This window comes from Stegodyphus dumicola, chromosome 11 (assembly GCF_044657685.1).
Source record: "Stegodyphus dumicola isolate Sdum_Otavi_A_Nest chromosome 11, ASM4465768v1".
NCBI classification, from domain to species: domain Eukaryota; kingdom Metazoa; phylum Arthropoda; class Arachnida; order Araneae; family Eresidae; genus Stegodyphus; species Stegodyphus dumicola.
The window spans coordinates 82567122-82589287 of record NC_140778.1 but is presented as its reverse complement, the minus strand read 5'-3'; the positions used below and the strand labels follow the sequence as shown (position 1 = coordinate 82589287).

Here is a 22166-nt window from a genome sequence, read left to right as displayed (position 1 = left end):
GCTCTTACAATCAGTGCTTAGTTAACAATATATTTTGCAGCCTTACTCATACACTACACAGCGGCCAGGATAAGTCGTAACATCACATTGGTGACATTTTCTTGGCTTCATTTTTGTGACATCATTTTTGGGACTATTCTAACTGCCTTGGTATTAGCACTGCTGTAATTTACACTCAGTCAACAGTTAAAACAGTCATCACTGAAAATGCACTTTCTTGTGATTGCTTACACGTAAAAAAGATAATAGATAGGAAATAACAAAATTTTAAAACAATTGAATAACATTATAAAAAAAGTGAAAGAACATATGAAAGTAGTAATTCTTTTACTATTTTCATATGCTCATACTACATTAATAGTAACAGAATTTTTCAGTATTTTCAGCAAGAAATTAACTGTTAAATTAGGCTTCGATCTGAAAACATAAAATATCGATTAAAATATTGATCTGAACTTGGCTACAAACCTCGTATTGAGTTAGCAGTAATGTTACATAAACTATTACATATTGCTTTTAGAACATTTTAGTGGTGTCTTTCATGTGGTTATCAATTTTATTTAGCCCTTCAACTTTAAAAAAATGCATATATCAGTATAATATAATAGGTCAGTCATTATAATTAATTTTATTTATTTTCAAGCTTTTCATTGGTTACAAGATTATTAACAGAAAATCTGATATTTGAGATGCAGCTGCCATGCACTACCTTCATTGGTATTTATAAAATTACCATAAATATGTCATACTTTTTTAGGAAGATAAGTTCTTTTATACACATTAGTGTACTTTCAGTATTGCAGACTTTTGTTATTCCATATTGCGAAACCTTGTCCAAAAACAAATTCAAATCTTCGGAACAGCCATTTCATTAATTTTCTTCTATGTCCTTGGGAACGCAAGAATACTTTTAGTACTCTTCCACAGCGTGCAAGTGAACATCGGCACAAATACATAAATTTTAAACACACCCCACCTATACTCGTTAAGAGTACAAAAAGTATAAATAGGAGATCAAATAAAAAACAAATTACTAAATAAGTCTAATACAGATACAAATAATACTACAATTATGACATTACATTGTTCTTAATGACATTGGTTATATATAGGACAATCAATTCATTTCAAGTGAAGAAATTAATTGGGGTCAGTCTTTTAAATTGTCCCTTGTCAGTTCAAAGAAGGCATAAGTGTACTGTCTGTCATGACCAGTATAAACCTCTTCAACAATACCAAGTGGCATCAGGAATTTTCATTTAGTGGTCCCTTCAAGCAAAACTACATCTTCTCTTTTAATATCCTTCATGGATTTATACAATAATATGCATTTCTCAATTGCATCAAATAATTATCTTTCCATTTCATCCAGAGTTGATATAAAGGTTTAGTCTGATACAATACTTCGAGTAAAATTTTCCTTTGTAAAAGATTGACTGCCAGAAATTTCAACAAAATGTACAGGATAGCTAACATTTTCTTGACCAGGAAGCAAAACATGGGCTGGAATAAGAGGTTTGCTTTCATCTAACTCACTATTTACATTAGTGAGATCCGAATCAGTAAAAATTTGGAAAATATCTTTCAAAATGTCTGTGGTCTTAAAACATATCATTATCAGAAACAAAGACCTTACAATTCTTCTTTCCTTCCAAAACGTGTTTTAAGAATTTAAAAAAAAACTTTTCAATGACATATTAGAAAATTAATTTGACATGAAGTGCTTTAGTAACTCCGATGAATGTGAACAAGAATATATGGCATTTGTTGAGTGGCTCTTCCCGAAAGAAGTAAAATCAATTCCAAATACATTACATGGAGGGTTTTCCAATATTCCATCTTTTGGTTAACTGAGCTGTAATTTGTTTAGTACACTTAGTTCTTCTACTACAGTAAGAAAAATCTTTTTTAAAACCCCTTCACAAACTGTCTACAGTTTGATATACAAATCTAATTTCTAATTTTAGCAAAAGTCGCAAACATTCCACCATGGTATATTTTGTTGCGTTTGCTTAAAATTAATAACTTAGTGAATTTCGACTGTTTGGATAAAATAATTGGATGAATTTCATCAATGGAAAATCTGCTTTGTTCATGCCTACCTCTCACATGCATAATAGCACTTTTCATCTAAAAATGGTGCTAGCTGATAAAGAGACTTCCTTAGGAATTTGTTTAAGTTGTTTAGGGCATTCAATTCAGAAGCATACAAAAGACTTTATTCATGCATTATCAAGTCCTGTTGTGCCTTTGCAAGTTCAACTGCAGCATAGAGTCCCATTTCTACATGCTGTTTTCAGATTTACCAATGAATCTTTTAATTAATATTGTAATCGTCAATACCTTAGTTATGCTACTGTAGCTATTCAAATTTAAAACAGATAATTTTCCACTTCACATTTATTTTGTGTTAAAGTTTCAGATTCCTATCATAATTTTAAATCCCAGTGATATTCTCAACTTTAATCTTATTGGGCTAAAACTCACTGCATTGAGTTGACTCAACCAAGGTCATCCATTGCAGGGCTTCCCATAATATTTACGAATTTTTTGTGAGACCCCCATAAGTATCGTGCAAATTCGACACACATGTGAGTAAAACTCTCAGTTTTTCCACTTGTACTGTAAGTCCCAAATCCTGTACTTGTACTGTAACTACAAAGTCCCAAATCCGGACTCGTCGGGACTTCGGCGATTCCAGATTTGGGATTTTTCCGGATATTAGATCATCAGTTTAAATCTAGTAAAGATGGCATGCAGAAATTATGAAATTAAAAATATGAAATCGTGATTTATGAAATAATGAAGTATTTATGATGTAAAGGGTATTAAAATTTACAAAAACAAAAGCTTGATATTTATATGTTTACCTTATTAAACATTTTTTTCAATGTAAGTTGTTTAAGTTGCTTCGGGTTTTTTTTTTTTTTTTTTGTGATAATATTTTCTTTTTAATTTTGCAGACAGGCATAATCTCTTGTTTAGTTACATTGTTGAAGTCCTGTAACTGCCGTTTTGAGAATTCCGACTAACTTGTCAATAGAAATTTTCTCATTTTCAGTAACTTCTCTGTCACTTTCTTCACTATCGGTAGTGGTATTTTCTGGATTTAGAACCATACTACAAATTTCACCATTTATTAATTAATTGATGATTGAGAAGCATGGTCATCACAATGAAAAACTTTTTTTATATCATCTTCATTTATTACTGCTTCTCCTCATTTCTTTACAAAATACATTGATTTGAAAATTTCACTTTTGTTTTGCGATATCCGAAAACCTCTAAAATTAGCTGCTATCATCATCAAATTCAGCTATACTTCACTATACTTATTCGGCTATGCATCATGAGCTTGGCGTCTAACGACAAGTTGTTCCATTAAATTTTATCTCTCTTCTATTGCGCACTGAGACAATTAAGCCTGAATTGTATTAGTTATTTATTATACTTATATCTATTTATTGCACATGCTTAAGGCTTAGAGTTAGGAATAAATAAATTCCCACATATACATAAGTCTTATTAAGGGCTGGTTCTAGATATCTTACCGCCTGATGTAGTCTCTGTGGATCCTAAATTCTGTGACTCGGTACGACCATACTAGCCTTGGCGCTGGTTCTGGGTTTATGTGAATAACAAATCAGGTATTCTTAATTCAAATAGCCCTAAATGTAATCTTTGGGTCTATGAGTATCATCAACAAAATCTTTTTTTAGCATATGGAAAGAAATGTTTAGTAAAATTTTCCCCGTAAACATTTTTTAGCACGTTTAACTTAAATTTGTAATCATCACCAAGCATAATGTCAACATAAAACATTACCATACTCCTTTATTATTCAATTACTAACATAAAAAGTTGTTTAGGCATCACTACATGAGTCATTACTCAAGTTGCCATGTTTTGATAAACATGTGGTGATGAAAAGAAAGTATAATAAATAATGATTCGCCAGGTTGGCGTCAGATCAAAGATGTATATATGTGAAATGTTTCGGTTTGAGATGTGTGGCAAGCAGATACGCAGCAGTGGAGCCAAATTACTGATCATACAAATTTATGCCAAAATGATTGCTTCTTGAATAATAAGGTATTTTATTTAGTGCCAAAGTGAAATTAAGAATTGAGACTCTCCAGATGTTTCATTTTGCATGGGGGGGGGATCAAATGCGTATGCGTAAAGCCTACAAGAAAAAAACATTGTTGGTGGTTCTGAGGTCCAGATTTTAGATCATTCCGGATAATCGACATCTGGATTTCAGACTTGGTACTGTATACTACTGGAGTTTTAGATTATTAACTTTAATTTTTAAAGTAAAATGAACGTTCCTATTATAAAAAAATTCGTCTGAACATTTTCATTGTCTGTATTGTTTATCTTTATCTATATTCAGATACATTATGCAAAAATATTTGGTAATTGTAAAATTATTATAATAAGCTAAAGAACTATTAAAATTGCTACAATATTTGGCGACCCCCCTACTGCAGGTCCCGCAACCCACAGTTTAAAAAACTCTGGCCCATGCCACCACAAAGAACCTTCAGCAAAGCCTGGGGTCAAAAAATATGAAAAGGATGTTTGCAGGATTTTTTTTTTTCCAGGACAGTAAGCCCTCTTGTTAGGATTGGTCTAATTTTAAATTTCTCCTCAGTTCTTCACAAAAGGATTGTATTTGCAGGCCTTATCCTTTATCCAGAACCAACATACAGTAAGACCCCGCTTAACGCTGTTTCGATTTAGCACTCTTTTATTTCAACCCGGGGATTCCACGAAATCGCTCGCAGCATACAGGTTTTCCCCAAAATATTATGCAGCGATAGGTTTCAAATACACATCCGAAAGAGTGTACTTGTATTTCTTGTTTGGTGTGGTATTGTACAGACATATTTTGAAGGGGTAAATGTGGAAGATGTCGAAGAAATAATTCAAGAAGCAGCGGCTACTCTTTCTAATGATGAGCTCAAGGAATTAACTGAACAAGAAGAAAACAAAAATGTTGACAGCAGTGATTCAGAAGAAGAGCAAAAAGAACTTTCGATGGCGTTTGTAAGAAGGAGTTTGTCTACCATAACTGAAATAATGGATCAATTCATTGAAAATGATCCGAATTTTGACAGGAGCTCAAAAGTAAGGCGTGGTGTTAGAGATGCTCTATCCATTTATGAAGAACTTTTAAGAGAACAACGCAAAAGAAAAAGGCAAACAACATTAGATGATTTTGTCACAAAAAGGCAGAACACTGAAAACGCGGAAGGTTAACTAAATATGACTGACTTAGAATTTTATTTGTTTTTTTTTAAGAATATTCGTTTTGTTATTTACATTTTGTTTTTATTTTTGCAAGAAATAATAATGTGGTATTAATTTGGGCTTTAAGAAATAAATGTTTGGTTTTATTTTTATTAAAAAAACATACTTTTTAAATTTAATACCTAATCAATTTTCTAGCCATCTTCCCCTAACCCCAATATTTACATGTAAAGATAGCCTCGTTTAGCGCTGTTTCGCATTACGCTCTACTTTGATGGAACGTATCCCCCGCGTTAAGTGGGGTCTTACTGTATTACGAACTCAGTCCAAAAGTAGTGATTTATATCAAATTTCAAATGTTTTTCAAAATGAAATTTCAGTGTAACAGCAAAACGATAAGGACTTGGTGAAATCCAAACAAAACACGAGTAAAATTCAGCACAGCAGATTTTAGAATTCCTATTTCTTTCACACTGAAAATATGTTTTGTCGCCTTTAAGCCCAGTTCACACCAATGCAATCGCACGTTATGCGGTAAACAATCAGAAGCGAGCTCAGAGGCAGTATTTTTTGGTCAACGAAAGACTGTGCGAGGTGACTTAACTTCAACTTTCGCTGCATCAGTTTCAGACATTTCATTTACATGTCCAGTTTATACCACAGTTTTAAAATATTTACACTTTCAAAAATTCTTCTTAAAGAAAATAAAAAGTCAAATGGTCTAATCCTAATAAAAATTTCAGATGATAATTAAAATCGCATAAATTCACGGAATGTCTTGATAAATTATTTAAAAGAAAATTCTCAAGTTTATTATCTGTAATACACCTTAAAATATCAACCATAAATGATATATGGCTGCTAATTCTTACAGAATAATTTAAAGCAATAGTTTGTTATGAGAAAAGAGTGACGGATTTTGAATTTTTCTTAAAATCTATCTACATCAAGGTTGATCCTGTTGCCTAAATAATGACTAAAAAGCTCACTTCCAGAGTCAAAGATTGTGGGCTCAAGCATCACCAGGGATGGTGTTGTAATACAGTTGGTACTTTGAAAAAAATATTTACAGAAACATTTATTGCTATTTTCAGAGAAACACAGATGCCTACTCAGTTTCCTGACGGTGGAGTCTGAAAACCTATTTTTCAGGTAAGAAACTTTTGGCCTGGACTTAATTCGCTCAGTAGAAAATTCAGCTGATACTAAGGACTTGTATTGCGGGTTCGGGCCTTGCTTTTCACACCTTTGATGATGGTGCAAATACAGCAAATTTTGTATCTATGATGACTTTTTTTTTTTTTTTTTTTTTGGAAAACCGCTTTGTTTAAGCCTAACTCTCTCACGCAAAGCAGCATTTTCATCAAAAAATGGTGCTAGCTGATAAAGATAGGATTCCTTAGGAATTTGTTTACCATGTTTGATGGGCAGTGGGATGCCAGGTGTCCCACCCTTTTTTTACTAGTTTTTATCTCCCAGATGAAACCTGCAAAATTCCATTTAAAATGCAGACAATTACACCTTTTAGTTCTCTAAATGTATAACAGATGGCAGCACTAGCATTCTTTCCTGGAAACAATGCAAAATAAAAATTCTTTGAAGGATTAATTTTGAAGCAGTTTTTTATTTACTTCTAATGCAATTTAAATCGTCTGAACAACTTTTGGTGTTAGAATGAATATTTTTATGTGAAAGTTTCCTTTTCTAAAAAAATTATTATTTAAATTCATATACATTAATTAAGAATGGTTGAAATTAAAAGGTGGGACGAAATACGTCCCACTGCACATGTAGGAATTGCTACTAGTAGATGGCAGCACTGTTCAAATATTTTTTTAAATTATCATGTTCCTTTTATATGTTGATAATGCAAATTTATATTTTTTAATAAATTGCAATAATGTTAAAACTTGAAAAATATTTAGTATTTTTTCCAAAAGAAATGAAAATAAAACTCTGTAACATGAAATGTCATTGTATACTGAATGGATATGTAAGTGTGATTCACCATAGAAAAATATCTTAAGCAGAGGAAAGAGGTGAAATGTGAATCATGATGGCCTTCTAAATATCTTCCTTTTCAAACCTGTAGCAAATAAAGTACTGGAGCGAAAACCTTCTCTGTTTCAAATCTATTATGAAATCATTAAAAAATATCTAAAAAGTCATACAAAGAGCGATTTTTTTTAAATTATGTAATTTTTTTGAAAAAAGCATTTATTTTGCAAATATGATCAATATTTTCTAGATAATTTTCAAAAACATTTTTTATATCTTGCATTTTCATTTGGTTGCTAAAACTAGCACTTTAGATAAGCATGTTGGGAGAATTTATGCTGTGGCAAAGATGCCATTTTACTGCTCTATGTGCAAGGTGGGACAAACGGTATCCCACCATGCCATGAATTACCCTAGGTTTACCTCTTTTTTCACATGAAATAACATTGTATAAGGGTCTAGTTATCTATGCGAAAAGTTATTTTTTCCAAAAAAATTTTTTTTTATGCACAGAACCTCAAAGGGTTAAGGAATTCTAATTCAGAAGGGCACACAATAGCTTACTTTATCCAGTCCTCTTGTGTCCTTACAAGTTCGGCAGTGTAAAGTCCCATTTCTACTTGTTGTTTTCAAGTTTACCAGTGAATCTTTAAGCATTTACTGTAATTTTCAATACCTTAGTTAGGTTATTATAGCTATCCAAATCTGAAACAAATCGAAAATCTGCCACTGTACATTTATTTTGTGTTAACAAACATTTCAAAATAACCATTTAAATTTAACCAGAGGAACCATTAACTATTTTAACCACTTTTCTGGTGAAAATGATTTTGACAATAAAATTTGCACCAAAATATCTAACAGTTTATTTATTTCCTGGATAACAAAATAATGATTGCATGTTATCTGAATCATTTAAAACACTTTGTAATAAAAATATCAACAATTTACATTAATTCAATGAAGTTTACATCACATAAACATTACAAACAATGCAGCATTTAAAAATTAAAACACACTGCTAAATTTCTCTCCAATATTGGCTTGATATGTTCTCATGTTCCAATACAGATGGGGAAGAGTTAATATCTTTTCTGTTTTAATTTAGAAGTCCAACAACAAAAATCAGCGTTATAGTTTCAAATTTTCACAGGACTAGTTTCCATGGTTTTACCGAACAATCATCCTCAGAGTGCTTTTGCAGCTGAGGATGATGATTCGGTAAAAACATGGAAACTAGTCATGTGAAAATTTGAAAATATAACACTGACTTTTGTTGTTTGACTTCTAAATTAATACTTGTTTGGCATGTTATTATATCTTAACTTTTTCTGTCTGATTTAAAATTATATTTTTACCCTCTGGCTGATCATCCCGCAATTTCCCCGGGCAACTCAACTGTAGCAAAATTTGCTCATCCCGCGATTTCCGCGGACATATGTTTTTCTTCCTTTATTGAGGAGCGGATCCCGTTTCCCCACATTTAACCATTGAAATAAATTATATACAGTATTAGGAATTTAGTTTATGTTTTTGGTCAACAGATATCGTTAGTAGTGCCGCTTTTTTCTTACAGAAAAGGCTGCTAGAAAATGTTCAGCGATTATCTTTATTATTTAATTAAATTATTAATTAGATTTATTAAATCTGGTGCAAAGACTGTGAAGTTGGACTTTGCCTTGAACCCTGTTTTGAACTCTATCATACTAAACTGCATTTCTAAGATATTTTTGCCTCAGTGCTTTACATTTTAAATTTTATATATTTTACTTTTTATGCTATGCAATAAATAGAAATGGGCTGTAATTCGACTGAAATTTATTTAAAAGAAATTTTTTTTGGTGATAACATCTGAAATTGGTTTTTTCTGGCAACTTAGTTTCTCCTGATAAAAATCCATATAAAAAATATTTTCTTGGGGAAAAAAATGCATTTTTCAATTCTCCAATATATATAGATTTAAAATATGGGTAAAAATAATGTGGAAGCGATTTTGGTCCACAAATTGAACATTAATTAGCATTACCAAATTGCAAGTAACTTCTTTACTTCAGATATATTTGCTATCTTCATGACAAGCAGATATTTTTTACTTAAGAGCACAGAATGATATACAGTACAAAGCCTTTAATCTGGACTCATCGGAACTTCGGCGATTCCGGATTATAGATCATCAATTTAAATCTGGTAAGATTGCATGCTGAAATTATAAAATTAAAAATATGAAACCGTAATTTATGAAATACAGAGCAATTATGATCTAAAAGATATCAAAAAAATTTACACACACACAAAAAAAAAAAAAAAAAAAAAAAAAAGGTGGGGGAAGAGGTTAATATTTATTTGTTTACTTTATTAAACATTTCTTTCAATGTAAGTTGTTCAAGTTGCTTCGGATTTTGAGCTATTGTGCTAATACTTTCCTTTTAATTCTATAAACAGACATAATTTCTTGTTCTGTTCCACCGTTCAAGTCTTGTAATTGCTGTGTCGAGAATACTGAATAACTTGTCAATCGAAACTTTTTCGTTTTCAATAACCTCTCCGTCATTTTCTTCACTATCAGAAGCAGTACATCAAAACATGCTTTCACTGTGTAGATCCTTTGGCAGCTCCAGAATCAGAAACTCTTTTTGACATAATCGAAAGTTCAAGCTTACTTTTTATAAAATTGCTCTAACAGTCTACAAAAAATAATAAGCCGGATCCAATTAGAAGATTAAGGAACAATGCAATCTGCAACATTAACAGAAATAGATAATTTTAGCCTAGCTTATACTGTCCGTTATACATTCAATGCACATGTGTAAACATGTTATCCACATGCATAAAGGTATTATGCACATGCGTAAATGCATTATGTGTTTACGCATGCACAGAAAGTTTGTAGCTTTGAGGTCCGGATTATAGATCATTCCGGATTAAAGACTTTGTACTGTATAATAATTAGAAGAATTAACAAGAAATGGAAGATTTTTATGCATAATTAAGACATAAATACTGAAACTATTTTTCACTTTAACTGTCCAAAACTGAAACCGTGGTAGTGTTAAATACGAGAATGGACTTTGATTTATGTACATTAGCTATGCTGTAATGATTTCCACGTGGCACAATGAATGACCCACCTTTTTTAAGCACGAATTTCGACGTGTGAAGGTCTACTTCAACTTTGCCTTTAATTACATTAAAATAGATATCTTCATCAGGTGAAACATCTGGAGGCTTCTGACGATGTGGTTTTATGCATATAAAACCCCAATTTGAATAGGAGCTTTGAGACAAATTTGAACTACATTGAAAACATTTGGCAAAAATATAGTCATCAAAATCAGGGTCATTATGTTGAGGATAATCCCATACAAGAGAACTAAATGGTCTGATTACATCAGCTGGTACTTCCTCACCTATCGATACATCGACAACTGGTACTGTTCTTAAATCTTTATTTTCCGTTTTCCTAATAAATTCATGCGTCCTAATGGAAGCTTTATCAATTTCTGCTTCACAAAGAGTTACTTTATTTTTCATTTGCGCATTCTCACTTAATGGAAAACGTTTTTGTGCACTTGAAACGGAAATGTTGCCATCTTTCCGAAACTGAATTCTTTCATTTTTTGAAAAAGCTAATGGACTATATTGGGCACGAGGTATGAGTGATCGACTAATATTGCTATGCTCAGTTTTCGAGCAGTGGGATTTGGAATTTTTACTTGCATGCTTATCATTAATTTTAAAATTATGCAGATTTTCCCTTTGTGAAGGCAATTCTGATACGGATGCATCATCAAGATGACCAGGATGTACAGCTGAATATCTGGTTCGACAAAATTTTCTTTTCTGTTTTTTCCTATTTAATAATTTTTTATTAATTCGTTTGGTAGTTTTTATTTGTTTCTTATTTGGCATCTCATCTGCTTCCTTATCATCAATCAACAGATTATTGTTATCGCTTGGAGCAGAAATTCTGGCGCTGACATGACTTGCATTCAATTCCTTTCTTCTCTTCAAATTTTTATTTAAGCTTGATTGCATATTTTTCTGTTCTATTTTTTTATGTGAGTTTATAATTTCATTATTTACCACTGTTCCTAAAATTTCTGTATTCTCAACATTTTCAGAAATTTTATCTGAATTCAAATCTTTTGCAGTGATGTGGTATGAGTTGGTACCTTTAGAAAGTGATGGTGGTATCTTTACTGGAATTTTAGACTTAAATTTATGAATTTTTTTGATGCTGATTTGATCAAAATTCTCATCTTCAGTATCAGATCTTATAACTGCAGGATTCTTCTTCTTCCTAAATTGAAAATTTTCAGGTGACTGTACAGGGGATTTACTACTAACTGCAGTACTTTGAGTTACGGTGACACTTTTTTTAGAATTCACGTTGCTTTTAGAAAGCCATTTGACTTTTCTATGCATTTTTAATTCTTTTGCATTAATTAAATCCAAACTCTTTTCTTTATTGTAGCTCAACTGTCTGCTACTTTGAACGGAATTTTCATTGAGATTATGACCAGAATCTGATAAACAGTGATCGACATCAACACTTAACACTTGCACAGATTTTTCAACATTTGAAGTTAACATACTTTGTTCATGATTGGATGTTTGACATTGAGTTGAAACTGTTACAGGACACTCTTTAAAGTTATCAACTGGATATTTCCCAACAGTCTTACGCAGGTTATGCCTTGTGCTCGGAGTGTTAAATTGCTGATCATAAACTGTATGTCTAGATCTAGTCACAGATGTTGCAAGATCTTGGGATGATTTCTCAGAATCTGAATGTGAATTACTTAGTGATTTTTCACTATGATGAGGTGAAACATTTTCAGGAAGTTTGGTAAAGTCATCAGCTAAGCGTTTCTTAACTGAATGGTACTTGGGTTTTGTACCTGGCTGCATGACACTGCCTTTTTTTAACTGCAAATGCCTTGTGCTTGGAGAATTAACTTTCTGATAGTATGCTTTATGCTTCGATCTAGTCAGGGGAGATGAAGTTACATCCTGGGATGATTTCTCAGAATTTGAAACTGAATTACTTAGTAGTTTTTTACTATGATAAGGTGAAACATTTTCAGGAAGTTTGGTAAAGTCATCAGCTAAGCGTTTCTTAACAGAATGGCATTTCGTTTGTGTTCTTGATTGCATGACACTGCCTTTTTTGGACTGCAAATGCCTGGAGCTTGGAGAATTAACTTTCTGATAGTATGCTCTATGCTTGGATCCGGTCAGGGAAGATGAAACTACATCTTGGGATGATTTATCAGAATCTGAATGTGAGTTACTTAGTGATTTTTCACCATGATGAGGTAAAACATTTTCAGGAAATTTGGTAAAGTCATCAACTAAGCTTCGGTTAACAGAATGGTGTTTGGGTTTTGTACCTGATTGCATAACACTGCCTTTTTTGGACTGTAAATGTGCTTGGCGGACTGCAAATGTGCTTGGACTTGTGCTTGCCGAATAAATCTTCTGATAGTTTACTCTAGGCTTAGATCCAGTCAGGGGAAATGAAACTGCATCTTCTGAATCTGGTGCATTTACTGATTGCTTAGAAAGAGAAGTTTTATTTTTTGAATTACCTTGATTTTTAATATCACCAGAATTGCTTTCAGTGGCAAGACCAGAATCCATTTTATCTGGCATATAATTCAATTTCGATGCTGACGAAGTAGTAAGAGTATCATCAGATTCATCGGAATCTGAAGTAAAGTAGTCAACGAAAAGTTCAATTCCATCTTCAAATTTTCGAATCTTCTTTCCTCTTCTTATGTTTTGTTGGGTACGCCGCCCAAAAGCGGCTTCAGCTTCCTTCATAGTATTACAATCTGAAAATAAGAAAAAGTCACTTACATGGGAGGGAAGGGAAAGAAAATCAATTTGTCTTATAAATACTACAAAATATAAAAGACTTCTTAATACTGATATTGCAGATTTAAGATATATGGTAATGTTGATATAGGATATGCACGTTATGTCCACCATTAATTTATAAATTTGAAATATAATAAAATTTATTTTGATTTATTGTTTTCTAATTTGATGTAGGAAGTTGGGACTCCCTTTTTTACTATTCATAGTAACAATTCCGGTTGAGATGTTTAAAAAAGTTGGTTTCTCTAAGCTAAATTTGAAGTGATGTGTAAATAAAAAGTTTTGGATTACTGAAGTAGCTTTTATAAGCTCCAAGTTCTATTAAAACATATAAAACAATTAGTAATTATTTAAGAAATAATAAGATGCTTAATTTATTTAGAGGGAAAAAAAACTGATACAAGAGAATAAAATCAAATAGGCTAATTTCAGTGTATGAATAGTCAATGTTTTCAGAGCTATTAAACAAATTTTAAAACATACGTTTTTTTTTTCAAACACTAAAATTCTATTTCCTGCATTTTAAAAATTATTTACAGTATTTGAGAAAATTAAGTATAAAAATGCTAACTTTTAAGTTAAACTGTGTTATTTTTGTGAATGATTTGTAATTTTAATAATGTAATGTTATTAATAAACAAATACATCACACTTTAGTATTTTCTTTAATAGGCTCTAAGCAATAAGATAAATTTATTATAAACATAGTTAACTGGTAACACCAGCAGTTGTCTTCACAATTACCTCTACAGAAGTCTAGTGTTAAACAAAGGTAGCTGTCTGTAAAGAAAGTACCATACTATTTTACATAAAAAAAAAAAAAAAAAAGTGTAGGCAGAAATGAGCATTAAATGTTTGTAAATTGAAATTCTTTTTGAGTTTTAATTTCATTCTGTTAGAGACAGAAATTTGCATTTCTCCCGTTCACAATTGCGCTGAGTAGAAAAGGTGAACATATAGTTCTGTGGATGGTTCCTGCCGAGTAGGAGACAAAGAGAGACGAACAGAGAAAGGGTAGTCTATCTTCTCGATTCTGAGGGTCCTGATATCTGACCTCCCTGCTATGCCTACCTGATGATGTTTGTCGACGTGGTCAGCCGCTGTGATTTTCTACAGCGTGGCGCAGAAACATGATGCAAGGAGCTCTACTACGGAACAGTTCAGTGGAAACAAGAATCTACTCAAGTATTCTGGATTATCTATCTACATTGCCAAATACCTGCCTATATGAAAAAGACTGTTAGGCAGGATCAATTCATAGCGTACCAATGTAGTACATTTCGTATGTTATCCATTGTATAAGTTTCTTAACATGTCAAAGTCTGAAACGTAACAAATCTATGTTGTTAAATCTTAAGGATAAAAGACACCGATTAAACTTTACGTTTAATATTTCAGCTTGGTGCAATTTATACTTCTGTAGCAGAGATCCTTCGCTCTATACCCACCACTACGCATAACTCTCAAGATTCTTCAAAGAACACCAAATCTTCAAATACGACAGGTTATGGGCCCAGTTGCCCAGTAACCAGGAGCTAGGGAGTAAAGTTTTTGCCTACCAAGTCCAGCAATAAGTTGAACATCGGTGATTTTTGGTGGAAACCAAGGTAAAAATTACTCTTCTTTCCTTGTTTTTTTTCTGAAAGTATATGTATCAGATGAACATAATGAACAAAAATATACAAATAGACAAATTGGATAACATTAATTTTGAAATATGGCGTTTTCAAGTGAAACTGGTTTTAATCCAGTCAGAACTTTGGAATGTCTTGAGTGGGCAGTTATTCAATCCAGAAACATACGAAAGTAACTTAGCCGAAGTTGACAAGTGGGTTTTAAAAGATCAGAAAGCTTTGGCAATTATTGCTCTTAGTGTGAAAAATCACACATTAAAAAATGTTAAACCTCGTACGAAGCGTGGATGAAATTACACGAAATTCATCAGCCTTAAGGCCCTATTACTAAAGTTAGTCTCATGAAGCAGCTTATCTCAAAAAGGATGAACACGAACAAAAACATGCAGGAGTATTTAACGTGTTTCTTCGAAATTGTAGATAAATTAGCAAAAATAGGATCTGAAATTTTCGAAGAGTTTCTTACCGTTTTCCTATTATGTAGCTTAAGCGAAGAATTTAAGTTTTAGAATAGCGATAGAATCTCATGATAAATCGCCGGACTTAAACATGCTAAAAGTTAAGTTACTAGAAGAAGCTAAAAGTCGCCAATTTAAAGCGCAAGAAAACAGACAAACTCAGGATGCGTTAGTTATGAAATATCACGGCAACGTCAAAAAGTCTAAAAAGGCAAAAACCTTTAAGTGTTATAACTGTAACAGAAAAGGCCAAAAAGCATCAGAATGTAGGCAAACCAAAAACAAAAGTCCTAATCAAGAATCCCCTAAAGTAAATTCTTTCACGATTGTTACTACAACACAAGAATTTGGAAGATATAAATGGTTCCTTGATTCGGAAGCAACTGCACACATGTGCAATGATAAAAGTATATTTATGTCAGTAACTGAGACAAAAAGTTAAGTTCAGTTAGCAAATTCAGTACAAAGTCTTTAATCCAGACGTCCATAATCCGGACCTCAAAGCTACAAACTTTCTGCGCATGCGCATAATATGTTTACGCATGCGCGTTTAATGTATAACGGACGGTATAAGCTAGACTAAAATTATCTATTTATCCGTTTCAGTTAATGTTGCAGATTGCGCTGTTCCTTAATCTTCTAATTGGATTTGGCTTATTATTTTTTGCAGAATGTTAGAGCAATTTTATAAAAAGTAAGCTTGAACTTTCGATTATGTCAAAAAGAGTTTCCAATTCTGGAGCTGCCAAAGGATCTACAAAGCGAAAGCATGTTTCGATGTACATCAAACAAAAAGTGGAATTGCTGTAAAAAATAGATAATGGCATATCCTTTGTTTCTTTAACCTTTCCGAAATCTGTTTATAAATTTCACACTGCTTTTTTTTTGGGGAGGGGACGTCGCAGCGCGCAATGAACTGGAAGTTGATCTGTCAGCACTATTCTCATCTTCAGGGCAGATGCTTTTATTTTATTCGGCTTATAATTACTTACTAAATGTAGTATTTCATCTCGATGTACTCCACCTTTGATATGATTTAAATCAAATTTCTCTCATTATAAATATCATGAATACACATCAAATAGTTTTCTGGTTGCAATTTTCTAATTTCGACTATGCGTAATGTATGCTTTACGCATGTGCACGTTGAAAGAAATGTTTAATAAAGTAAACAAATAAATATTAAGCTTTTTTTTTTGCAAATTGTGATACCATTTAGATTATAATTGCTCTTTATTTCATAAATTACGGTTTGATATTTTTAATTTTATAATTTCTGCATGCCATTTTACCAGATTTAAATTGATGATCTATAATCCAGAAAATCCCCTAATCCGGAGTCGCCGAATTCCCGACGAGTCCGGATTAAAGACTTTGTACTGTAATGCATTTTTAGAGGTTAAAGGGATAGGCAAAAAATTTATACAAGAGTTTATTCAAGTTCACAACGCCTAATACTTAATGATGCATTATATGTTCCCAATCTAAAATTGAACTTAATTTCAGTTAATGCAGCAACTCAACGTAAACGTACTGTTTACTTAAGAAATAATCATGTGTGGATTAAAGACAAAAATAAGTAAAATTGAAAGTAAAAATTGAAGCAAAATGGTCTGTATGTTGTAAATCAACAGGATGTAATTGAGGTTTCAAATGTTGCAAAGCGTAACATAAATAATTCAAACAGTAGACTGAAATTATGGCACGAGAGATGTGTTCACTTAAATCTAGCCGATTTAAAAAGAATGCATTCCTACAAATTGCTACAAGGTCTAAATATTCCAAAATGTAATAATCAAACTCTACTTTGTGAAACTTGTATGAAATACAAAGAAACAAGATTACCGTTCCCAAATGAAAAGCGATGAGTAAACCGTGAAGTACTTGAACTTGTACACACTGATATATGTGCTCCTATGAATGTCACATCTTTACGTGGTGCAAAATACTTCATAACATTCATCAATGACAAATCGCTAAAAATTACTGTGTACACCTTACACAAACTGAAACCCTTGAAGCATTTAAAAAGTACAAATTTCAGGCTGAGAAGTAAACTGAAAATATTCCACAGCAATAATGCAAAAGAATTTAAAAGTCAAGAATTTAATCAATTCTTAGAAAATCAGTGCATTAAACGCCAATTTTCAGTGAAGTATAGACCACAACGACAGCAGACGCAGAACGTGCCAGTCGTACCCTAGTTGAAATGGCCATGTGTCTGCTGTTCAAAGCAACATTACCTCAAAGATTGTGAGCAGAAAAGGTGAATACAGTCGCCTAAAAAAATATAAAAATATTCATAACAGGTGTGCAACTAAAAACAGATAAAAAGCGCCGAAAGAAATATGTTCTAAAAGAAAGCCTACAGTATTTCATTTCAGGATCATAGGAAGCAAAGCTTTTGCGTTAACAACTTTAGAAAAAAAAAAAAGTGAAGAATACGTTCTTGTCGGATATTCTGAGGAAGCGAAAGCATATCATCTATGGAAACCTGGAACTTCTGAAGTAACACAAAATCACAATGTCAGATTTTTGGAAGACTCGGAATCTGAAACAAGCTCAAAAACTTCAACTGAAGGCAAACAGAAATTCATAGAATTTGTTCCTGTTGAAGAAAAATCTGAAATGCCAAATGAAGGGAAAGCAGAACCTAATTAAGTAAACACAATTGAATGTCATAGTTCAGAAAGAGGACCAAGAAGACCTAAGTTTCTCTAAACGGGAAAAACCAGGCAGACCAAGAAAAATTTATCAGCAAAAACAAGTTAATTTGGTAAATTCTGAAGTTTTGGGTGATCCAAAAACTATGGAAGAAGCTTTATCCAGACCAGATAACTGGACAGCAGCTATGCAAGAATACAATTTGTTAATGAAAAACAATACAAGGGAATTAACCGATTTGCCAGAAAATAGAAAGGCCATTGGTTGCAAATGGATATTCCGAATAAAGCGAAAAACAGACGGCACAGTCCATCGGTACAAAGCCACACTCGTCGCCAACGAATGCTCGCAAAAGTATGGAACTGATTATATGGAAACCTTTTCACTCTGTATGAACACTGCTCGCTTCAACTGCCGAATATGACCTGAAAATACATCAAATGGATGTCCAAACAGCTTATCTGAACGGAAAAATTGAAGACATCTTCATGTCTCAACCAGAATGTTTTTGTAACTTTTGAAGGCACAGTTTGCAAGCTGAAAAAGTCAATATACGGGCTTAAGCAAGCAGAACGAATGTGGAATCTGAAATTAGATGAAACTTTGCAAAAACTGTTAGTTAACGTCAGATAACTGCATATACGTTCAAAAAGGAACAGATGACTGTATCATAATCGCTATTTATGTAGATGATTCGATAACTCTGACTAAAAGTGAATCTTCCATGATACACATTAAGAAAACTCTCAGCAAAACCTTTCAAATGAGGGATTTGGGTAAAACAAAACAGTGTTTAGGAATTAGCATCGGGCATAATGAAAATGTATCAATTAGCCAGACTCAATACATAAACGAACTCTTGGCTAAATACGGTATGCAATAATGTAAACCTATATCAACACTGTTAGATCCCAACATTAAACTTTGCAATTCTTCAAACGTCACCAAAGAAAATGAAAGTGTGTACAAAATTAAGTATCAATCATTAATTGGATCCTTAATTTACTTAGCTGTATCTACACGACCTGAATTGCAAATTCTGTTAGTAAACTTAGTCAATTTAACAGTAACCCGAAATATTTTCATTGGATTCAAGCAAAACGCATACTACAATACCTTAAACCTACAATAAATGTGAAGATAACAAAACAAATGAAAATCTTAAATGTTACGTAGACGTGGACTGTTCAGAAAATACTCTCGACAACAAATCATTTAGTGGCTATAGATTCATATTGGCAGGAAGCCCGATTTCTTGAAAATCATGCAAGCAAAGAATTGTAGCGCTATCAAGAACTGAAGCAGAATACATAGCATTAACTGAAGCTTCAAAGGAAGCGATGCACTTGCGTTTGCTATTGAGAGAGTTAGGTTTTTTGGAAAAAGTAACAGAAACAACTGTGTTGTATAATGACAATCAAAGTGCACAACATTTAGTGAAAAATCCAGTTCATCACTCTCGAACAAAACACATCAATACTCAATTCCATTACATAAGAGAGTTATAAGAAAATAAAGAAATTAACATTAAGTATGTGTCTACAGCAGAAATGCCAGCCAATATTTTAACGAAGAATCTCGGCAAGGACAAACATAGGAAATACATGAATTTATTAGGACTTGAAATTTAACTAATGAATGTCGTTTTTTTTATTTTGTTCCCTTAAGCTCTTCGAGGGAAAGTGTTAGAGACAGAAATTTGCTTTTCTCCCATTCACGATTGCTCTGAGCAGAAAAGGTGAACTATATAGTTCTGCGGATGGTTTTTGCCAAGGAGAAGACGAACAGAGAAAGGGTAGTCTATCTTTCCGATTCTGAGGCTCCCGATGTCTGACCTCCCTGCTATGCTTATCTGATGATGTTTGCTGACGTGGCAAGCCGCTGTGATTCTCTTAAGCGTGGTGCAGAAATGCGATGCAAGGAGCCCTACTAAGGAGCAGTTCAGTGGAAACAAAAATCTAGTGAAGCATTCTGGATTTTCTATCTACATCGCCAAATACCTGCCTATATGAAAAGGACTGTTAAGCAGGATCAATTCGTAGCGTACCAATCTAGTAGATTTCGTATGTTATCCATCGTATATGTTCCTTAACGTGTCAAAGTTTGAAACGTATGTTCATCTATGTTGTTAAATCTTAAGGATAGAAGACACTGATTAAATTTTACGTTTAATATTTAAACTTCGCGTAATTTATACTTCTGTAGCAGAGATCCTTGGCTCTACACCCACCACTATGCGTAACTCTCAAGATTCTTCAAAGAACACGAAATCTTCAAATACAACACATTCAATGGAAAAGACTTAGTTTAATCACTTCACAACAGCAGATATTAATTTTATTTATTTAAGTAGAAAGGCAAAAAAGGATAAAATCATCAGAGATGGCGGATCTATAATCTGAAGCATTCACATTGGGGATTATTTATTCATCATTATTATTTTCTTACTGTACTTGTCTCTCTCTCTGTTTGCAGAGTTTCATCACTGTTTGGCCACTCCTTCTTGTTAGCTTGGAGCAGTCGCAAAAGCATACTTCGCTTTAAATAAGTGCTGCGACTAATATAAAATAAAACTAATCTTTATTTCATGACTTTAAATAAAATAAGCTAGGCCTTTAACAGTAGCCTGTACATTTAGAAACAACAAAAGAAGGGGGAAAGCGAACTCACTCGTGTTCACGAACACAGAGTATATTCACAACAACGACCAAACCGCCGATGATACGTCATCGGCCAATCAGCGGCAACCCCGTTATTTTAGCGCCGACTGGCCTCTGAACTAAATCTGCATGAGGAAAACAACACAGCATTAAGTCAACAGCGGCCCTCTTTTCTTCATGCTTGAAAAAACTTAACAAAATTCGCACTTTGATTCTATAATATGGGCACAATACTTGTTGTTCTTAATTACTATAAACAATTAGGCAAAACTTTTTCAAGTCCATAGCAGTTACAGCTTTTGTAAATAAGTACGCATCATTCAACTTAGATGAATTCGACGTCAAACACCAAATCATTCACCAGTCTCCTAATAAAGTGATGTTGTACACTAATGTGCTTAGTCCAAGTCTGCAGGTGGAAGAGATAAATAGTTGTTAACTGATAACTTTTTTATAAAATCTAAAATAGTAAGAATTAATAATTACATAAAACTAAGGATGATTCTTTTGATTATGTTGTTACATTGTGCTAGGAACTGAAAGCATTCACTAGACCATAAATGGCATCTTTCATTGAAAATGCGCATAAAATTTTTCCTATATACCATTTTTCAGATAATTCATTGATCCATTGGCTTGATCAAAGCAGTTATGTTCAGGGAAGATACACAGTTCTAATGTTGCTGTAACACAAATCCTCTTTGCTAGGATGTGCTTGGCAGTTACCAATGAGTAACATAACTTGGTTTTCTTTGAATTTTCTTTAAAAATTTCAATTCACTGTGACATATAGTGAAAATGCTTTTGAGCCAATAAAGAAAAATATCCTTAGCTAACCATGATTCTTTTGATGTTAGTATGCCACAGAGAGATGTTTCACAGCTGCCAATGCTTGAGGATGTTTCGGTTTTTCAGTCATTAATAATTTTATTCTGCGCAATCCAGTTGCATTGGCACAAGTCAAAACTGTCAATCTATGCTTGTATTTTCGAAGGTCCGGAGACATCAAAATAACAGACCGGCTTTGCTCACATTATAAATATTTTCTAATACTATACTGTTCCTTCTTACCAAGTCTTCGAAAAAAGCAGCATATTCAACAGCTAGCTGCTTAACTACTGGCAGCCAAGTTTTTTACTGCATCTTACAAATTCCAAATGTTTCTTGAAATAAACAAGCTAACCATCTGAAAATTCAGATTTTTTTTTTTTTTTTTAATCATTTGCTTTCTGACTAAGCATCAGCCCTGAAATATCAACTCTTCATTTGAATGACAACTACTCATGCAGTACTTTATATAAGTTCCTACATTGAGATTGCTGCAAAGTTTTCCTTCATTGGAATCTTTGGTAATCTCTGAACTGGATAAAAATTTCATTAATTTTTCATTTCAAGATTTAATATCATAAATTGTCAACAATTAAATGTTAAAGTCTCTTATTGCACTTTTTGGCCATTTTCAAGATGATTAATGATTTTTAATTTCTGAGTAACTGTTAAAACAAAATGCTTTTCTTTTTTTTTTTAATGCTGAAAAATCTTCCATTTACTACAAGTTTTGAGAAAAATTAGATGGATAATTAATCAAAATAAATACAAGATTGGTTTGCTGT

The 22166-nt window shown here is 32.7% G+C and overlaps 1 protein-coding gene across 3 annotated transcripts in view; it reads right to left on the bottom strand.

Annotated features, from left to right (window-relative positions):
• Positions 1–8108: 8108 nt before the first annotated feature.
• The window catches only part of LOC118202969 (uncharacterized), a 51649-nt gene continuing 37591 nt past the window's right edge, over positions 8109–22166 (bottom strand). For all 3 annotated transcript variants that reach the window (XM_085826927.1, XM_085826928.1, XM_085826929.1), the window contains one exon: positions 8109–13091. In XM_085826927.1, the coding sequence (XP_085683053.1) occupies positions 10273–13080 (2808 nt within the window). In that variant the 5' untranslated portion in view covers positions 13081–13091 and the 3' untranslated portion in view covers positions 8109–10272. The remainder of the gene's footprint in view (positions 13092–22166) is intronic.